General features: G+C 49.7%; 1 protein-coding gene across 1 annotated transcript in view; it reads right to left on the minus strand.

Annotated features, from left to right (window-relative positions):
• The window catches only part of LOC135200402 (RNA-binding protein 25-like), a 30,190-nt gene extending 23,006 nt beyond the window's left edge, over nt 1-7,184 (minus strand). Inside the window, exon 1 of the mRNA XM_064229033.1 lies at nt 7,078-7,184. Coding sequence (XP_064085103.1) covers nt 7,078-7,100 — 23 coding nt within the window. The 5' untranslated portion in view covers nt 7,101-7,184. The remainder of the gene's footprint in view (nt 1-7,077) is intronic.
• Between the last annotated feature and the right edge of the window lie 586 nt (nt 7,185-7,770).

Genomic DNA, 7,770 nt, shown 5'->3' on the forward strand with positions numbered 1-7,770 from the left:
CCCTGATGGCAAGAAAATCTCATAGACGTTGAATCTCAGCTTAAGGAGAAACAACACTATGTGACGTTGAAGACGAAGGTAGGCAATGAATGCAACCTACGTCTTCCAGCTGAATCGAGAGAAGGAATCTCAAGATTCTAAACCTGTGCTTACAAATGACTGAAAACGCTAACCGCCATTTCATTGCTGTCCGTTGTGCAATGAAAGCGGGGCGTTCTTCAGTAATGAAACACAGGGGAGAGCGCTTGAAGAACTGCTTCTCATGGGCTGAACGTTTGGAAGTAGAGCTGGCAGGTTGTGGGAGTAGGCGATGTCTTTCAATACAATCTGCTAATCCGGGGTTGAATCAATGAACAATTGTACACCTCCGAATACAAGATATTTTGAGGACAAACTCAGATTCCGCAAAAATCATTCGCATTATCGGGATACGATGCAGCAAGAATTCTGTTACCGTGCGGTAAACAGAAGATGAGAGTCGAATATGATATCTCTGTTTAAAATTCTCGCAATACCGAAGACGATGAATACTAGCGTTTCTCAGCAGTAGATGGTCATTCATGTATGCGAGAATCCCCGTTAATCAGAGACTTAAGTCCGTGATTGGTTGGGCAGAGATACGGTTGTTATTCAATCAAAGCAGGTGAGAAAGACATAAACAACCGTCTATCTCAAAGCGGCAGCTGATACTGAAATGCCTCGGGCAATTCAATACGCAGTAGCTGTCCGCTGACTCGTCATCCTGAGTTGCCAAGTAATCCTTTCCACTTAAGGAATGCGTTCGGCTAGAAACCACCGAGCATAAAAAGATATGCTCGAGCAATTATATTTAAGCGAAACGAATTTCGGTAAATATAAAAGCTTAAATGGTGTTGTTTGTGACAACACCATAAGTATATAAAATTGAAACTGGAAACTCCTGGGAGGTTGCAGGTCAACCCGGGTTGCAGTTCAATTAGAATACTTTTCGTCTAAGTCGCAATCCGTAGAATAACCAGGGATATGCGCCTACCCCTCGGACCATTCAACTGCTTAGCAGAATCATGTCGCGAGGTTAATATACGTAGTATATTTGTAGGATTCTGAAAACAACGATCTCCATCCTAATTCTTTCCTTCAAGAAAACAAAAATAAGGGATTGGAGATCGACCACCTTCGTTCTCTATTAAAGAGAGTGAAGGAGAAGTCTTCCTCGAAGGAAAGCTTCAATGGTAACAGAATACTAAGACGATAGTTCCAGCCAAACTGGATATTCCCGTCCGTTCTCTCTATTCCAGGTTGGGTCGCCTACTGTGAGATAGTCTTCTTTCAGCAGCAGTCTTCTTCCTAATGCTAGAAATTTCCAGGAATTCGAGCATAGGCGAGGTTCGATATCGTGTAACATATCGGGGATTCTCGTCTCGCTCACTTTGGACCGTGGTCTCGCCTAAGTGTTTGGAGATCGTAAGAAACTCTAAACACTCTGAATGCGCTAGAAATTCCGTAGAATTCTAAGCAGTCTGCGAAACCCCACCGAATTCGTCAAAACGATATCGGCTGGTGGTCCTCTCGATTCCCGTAGAAATCGAGAATGGGGCAGGATCCCTCCTCAACGACCGGGGCTTACGTCAGGTAGGACCCGAAGGTCCCCCCTGGTAGCGCAGTCCCCAACGTGGGATCCTACAGAGAAATCTCTGTAGGATCCTTCCCCTTTCCCTCGTAGCCGTAAGGAGAGAGGGAATGGGGAGGAATTGGATACTCGCTCGCCTTCCCCCAGTGGAACTAGCAGTTGGAGAAGAGTAGGAGCAGCCATCGCCGCTCAGAGTCTGGGAAAACGTATCGTCGGAGAAAACGTTTTCCCCGAGGAGGGTGACGAACTCTCACTGTAGGTAAGGGTCTGCCGCCACTGTGAACGTCGTCTGGGTGGGGCTGATCGAGACCTGACAGGAGAGGAGCCGATACCGTCCTCCGACTCATTCCAGTCCTCGTCGAGGTCGAAACCTCTCAGGAGGACCGAAGGAGTATTTAAATACGGTGTCCGAAGACACGTAGAAACGCCCGCTGTCGCAGTAGAGGAGGTGGAAGTAGCTTGATCGACCGGCCAGACTGAGAGAGCCTTCTTGTCCGGAGACGAGAGACTCTGGTTCAAGACAGAATCGGTAAGCTCCGATCGCGGCATACCCACCGTCGGTTTGGGTTCCCTCTCGGGCCCCAAAACGACCTCGAGCAGAGACATGGGCTCTGCTGGTGGGAGCGGCGATCCTTCCCCCGGTCGTTGTGCTGACGAATCAGTGCAATAACCTGGGTAAAGTTACTCTGAATCTCGGAAGTTACAGCGTCTTGAGGAGTAGGACCGTCCAGTCCTTCCAACAAGAGCAGCTCCCAGGACCCTCCTCCTCAGAAGAAGGACCAGCACAGATCCCTGACGGTTGCCTCCATCACTTGCCGCGTACGTCCTGGTTGGTCCTAAGACCACCCTGGCACGTGCGGCGTCGTGACGGGATCGTGAGCGGCGCATCTCTCACGATCACTCCTATATACCTAGCTCTTCCTGGCGTATGCCGAGGAAGTTGAAGGTATCGGAGAGACAGAACTGACGCTAACCCCCTCTCCCCCTGACGGTCGCCTCCAATCCACTTGCGCGTACGTCCTGGTTGGTCCTAAAGACCATACGTGGCACGTGCGGCGTCGTGACGGGATCGTGAGCGGCGCACCTCTCACGATCACTCCTAGCTACCTCGCTCTTCCCGGTGTGCCCGAGGAAGTTGAAGGTAGTGGAGAGACAGACCTGACGCTCCCCCCCGCTCGCTGGCAGGACCAGCGTACGTGGGGGGCTGCAGCCGATCACCACCCCGCGGTGGGGATCGATCTGCAGGCCTGGCCGTGCCGCTCACCTGTGCGAGCGGCTCGACTGAGCACGTCGACCCCGGTGCCCGTGCGTCAGACGAGCTGCTGCTGGTCACCGTATCCGCCCGGTCCCTCCCGCCCGTCCCCGTGGGAGCGGCGGTCAGGTGCACCTGCAGAGCTCGCTTTCGCCGTGAGACCGGTGAGCGTCCTCGCGGCACGTCAAACCGCTGGTACCAGCCGAGGCTGGTACCGTCGGTCGAGGGGACCTGGGGGACCTCTTCCCAGCCTCAACCCGTGGCCGGTCAGAGACCGTCACGTCCACCCGAGGTACCGGCTGGTCGCTGCGAGAGAGCGGCCGCTGGCCTGGCGAGAGTCACCTGAGCGGCTCTCGACAGTCTTCTGCTCCGTGCCTCGTCATGACGCTGGAGGCGAACTCAGGCGTCTTAACTTTGGCTGCACGGTCACCCGAAGGAGGATCGTACCACCTCGGAACTTCTCACGGACGAGAAACCGAGCCGTACCTGGCTTAGCAGCAGAGCTGCCAAGACCAGGCGAGGTGTACAGCGGTAGCCAGCACACCCTTGGTCCCCGTCTTCTTCTTCTTCTCAGAAGGGAGGCGGGCCCCGTTCCCGAAGGAACAGGAGGCCAGCAGAAGAACCCCCCCGTCACACCGGAATGTGACGAGCCCTTCGAAGTTCCCGAAGGAGTCTTCTTAGGGGGAATAACAAAACCCGGTTACCAGCTGGTCGCTGCGAGAGCGGCCGCTGGCCTGGCGAGAGTCACCTGAGCGGTTCTCGCCAGCCTTCTGCTCCGTGCCGTGGTCTTGGCGCCGAGCGAACTCTGGCGCCGAAACTTTGGCTGCACGGTCTCCCGAGGGAGAGCGTACACTCGAGATCTCCCGCGAACGAGAGACCGAGCCGGAACCTGGCGTAGCGGCATCGCCGCTAGCACCAGGCGAGGAAGTACCAGAGCTAACCGATACTCCTCTGGTCCCCGTCTATCTCTTCCTTACGGAAGGGGAGACGGGCCCCGCTCCCACCCGAAGGAGGCAGGAGGACCAGCAGAAGACCCCCCGTCCCACCGAGGTGGGACGGGCCTTAGAAGTTCCCGAAGGAGACTTCTTAGGGGGGGGGAGGGCAGCATTCCTTCTTCTTCTTCGGCTTATGGGCCTTAGAAGTCGAAGGGGAAGAGGCAGCAACAGACGAAGACAAAGATGACACCTTCCTCTTCTTCGTCAGCTCACGCAGGACAGTCGTCAGGTCCTCCATCCAGGCCGGAGTCGGGCCTATTGCCGAAGCAACACGGCCCGACTGCACCTGTCCGGAAGGACCTGGGACTGGGGAAGACACACCATGGGCAGGACCAGCATGGACAGGCGCAGGAACCAGGAGCGACAGGAACACAGCGGCAGCGGTAAACACAGAAGGGACAGCCAAGCCAGTAGCGGGAACCACATCAGCGACAGGTACGGCAGGCCCAGCCATCGCCTCGTAGAATCATCGGCAGCCAGCGTGGTACTGGCGGCCGGTCCAGGGGCGAGCTGCTGGAACAGCGGAAGTCTGGGGCAGGCAACACGAAGAAAACACAGGCGGCGGCGGCATACCCCTCCTCGGTACGGCGGCGACCGCCCTAGAAGCGGCAGACGGCGTCACCGACACAGCATGGGGAGTGTAAGACCAGCGGGGGGAAGCAGCATAAGCGGCCGTGAAGGTTGTAGTGGAGACCACTCCAAGGTCACCGCCCCAGACCTCGCTAGACTCTGCAGCAGATCGTGGATGCTAGGCACGCCCTGCAGCCGCAGTGGTCCATACCTGTCCAAGGTCGTCTCCCACGGCTTGTAGCACCTGCGTAGCACAGACAGATTAGTAAGAGGGGTTCCCTCACGCACGGGGGGGAGACATGCCCCACCCCGAACGGAAGGAAGACCCCAAAAACAAAATACGAGGAAGCTGAGCGGGGGGGGCAGGAAAGAAGACGAAGAATCGGATACCAAGGGAGTCGCGGGAGAAGGCTTTACCGACGACTTCCTGGCAGACCTTCGCTTCCCCTACCCCCGCACAGCAGTGAAAAGTAATATGAAAATGAAACAGAATACTGCACTTGCGATTCACTTCATAGAACTTAAAGAGGGAAAAATCATTCCCGGTAAGAGCGGAAACTTGATCCATAATAATATGATGCTATCATAAATATATATGAAAATGAACAATACTGCACTTGCTATTTTCACTTTCACAGCAATAAATCGTAAGGATTAATTCCCGGGTAAGAGCGGAAATTGATTCAAAATTAAATTTGATGCAATTAATAAATGAAAATGAAAAGAAAACTGCATTGCGAATCCACTTTCATTGCATTCTATTCATACAAAATAAGAGGTCTCTTGCCGAGCGCAATCAAGCTCTCGGCAACGAACGCACAGGGCAAAATATAATGAAAAAGAGTACTTACATCTTTCAATTACACACTTTCGCCCAAAATACATGACTCGGCGCGAGTGCGCCCGCCCTCGGCACCGAGACATAATTCAAGGGTTCAATTCATGAAAAGAGCGGAAATCGCCGTCTCTACGGCGATAGCTCCATGTTGATTCATAATTAAGTAATGAAAATGAAAACAGTGTACTTACAGTTTCATTTTCAAGTCAAACCAAACATTAGTAGAAAACACAAATATAAACAAAGCATACGACGATGAAGCGGGCAGAGACGCGATGACGAATACGTCATTCACACCCGCGGCCGAAAGCAAAAGTGATTCTTCACCTCTCGGGCGCGCGGGCGCGCGCACGATCGGACAAGCAGTTAACTACCGTTCTCCCCTTGTTCGAAGCTTACGACCGTCCCAGCTGCCGCTAGTTACCTTCCTATTGTTAAAGGACCGAGGGTTTGTATTACGTATCGGAACAAACTCAAAGTATGATAATTAATCCAAAAATCTTTTGTCTTTGCATCCTGACTGATGATTAAATTGTACGGTTGTAAATGTCTGTGATTTTTTTGTGATTTTTAGTGTGCCTTTTAATAAGAAATTCACTTTGGAGAAGCATGTAGGTATATAGTATTGCTTCCTCTGTTTCTCTGGAAATGCCTAGCAAAGGCCACATCCTTAATGGTACTCCAGCATGTCAGAACTATTCTTTAGAATTACCCTGCAAGAAACGTAACCGCAGATACGACATCTACCAGGGATTGGGGCGTCCAATGTATTTCGCCGTGTTTAGTACTGGCCCCTGGGGGTTAATTACAGTCGTTCAAATAAATATTACTTAAAATTCTTGTTAAGTAGTCGGTAAAACTGCATAAAAAACCGCAACTGCCATAGTCTGGGCCCCCATGGATAGCTACCCTAGATCTACCTTAGGGTGCTGTGCCCCTAACCTGGCTGGATGGGTTGGTGTGGGGGCTTCGCAGCTCTGGATGCCCCAAAATTAACACTTAGCATCAAATGCTTTGGGTGTTGTAGTTGGTATTTAATTTTTGCAATTTTAGAGCGCCAGTTTTTTTATAGCTTTTCTTTCATCATACTACCACCGGGAGCAGCCCACCACAGCCGACTTACCGCCATGTACCTACTCGTCTGCCAGGTGAACAGGGACCGTGGGTCACAGAAACATCGTCCACGTGCTTTCCCCCCGGTCGGGAATCAATCCCGAGATCTCTCACTGGGGAGCTGAGTGCGTTACCTTTACGCCACGAGGTACCCCATCAAAAGTTTTCCCTAGGGTAGGAAGAAAAATTACCAACACCTACCTACCCTATCTTCCTAGTACTCTGCTTACCTAATAGGATACCCAATAAAATTCCTAGAGTGATATACAGCTAGGCTAGGTAGTAGCTAAGCTAAATCCTGCCGTACCAGTGGCTTACCCTAACCTAGGTACCTACCTAACAGTCAACGCCTAGCCTAGCTAGCTACCTACCTAGTTATTTTCTCAATAAGCTACAAACCTACCCGGTAGTCTAGAGGCTAAGCTAGCTTCTGGGGAATTAATCCATTGAAATTTTTGAAAAATTCTATGATAATATAGCATTGGACGTCCATTACTTAAAACATAAATACCTAGCTGGTTAACTTACTAGGTAGGTTAAACCAGCCGTAGATAAGGCAGTAGAGGTAGTCTAACCTTTACACCTAAAGTAACGTTCAAATAAACAAAACAATCCCTGCTGATTCATCCTATCTACAATAGGATATCATAACGACACTTTCCCGTAAATCTAACACTTAATTTGACGTTAAAAAAGTTACCTCTTGCCATCCACAAGCTCCATTGTAATACTAATACGGTCTCATGCACCCTACAAAGGTAAACAAAGTTTACAGTTGGCGCCTTCACGATGACAAGTTCCGCATGTCTTGATTTTTAAGATACGAAACTAATAAGATCAGATCACGTAACAAAATTAAAGGTGTAATTCTAATAAACAAATCATCTTAAGTATTTTTGTATTCTTCTCCTAAAAATAATATATTCAATTACGCATATATGTGATGCATGTCATAATATTCGACGTTCTGTCTGCTACGAACTATGAATTCGTATAACATATATGTCGTTTAAAGACGTCGTAAGACATTGTGGTAAAGACCTCGGTCTGGTGTTTCACAATTTAAGAAAATATATATAGATTATATAAAAAGCACACGTATAATTAATATGTATTATGGCATTTGAATTCTGTCTGCTCGAAACTGTGACTTCGTGTATCATATGGTTTTTAAATACATTCTAAATAATTAAAATAAAGATCATGTCTGGTGTTTCACAAATTGAAAGAAAAATTATGTTTAATTATATAAGATTAATACGTACCTAAATGGTAAAGATAAGTACCTTTGTTAATATTACGCAAAATGCAGTAGGTAGAAGAGTTGTGGACAGGTCACGTGATCAAAACAAACCCCAGACGTCATTCAGGTGATCAGCTGTTTTTGAGGTTA

The sequence above is a fragment of the Macrobrachium nipponense genome, chromosome 26 (genome assembly GCF_015104395.2).
Source record: "Macrobrachium nipponense isolate FS-2020 chromosome 26, ASM1510439v2, whole genome shotgun sequence".
Lineage (NCBI taxonomy): Eukaryota > Metazoa > Arthropoda > Malacostraca > Decapoda > Palaemonidae > Macrobrachium > Macrobrachium nipponense.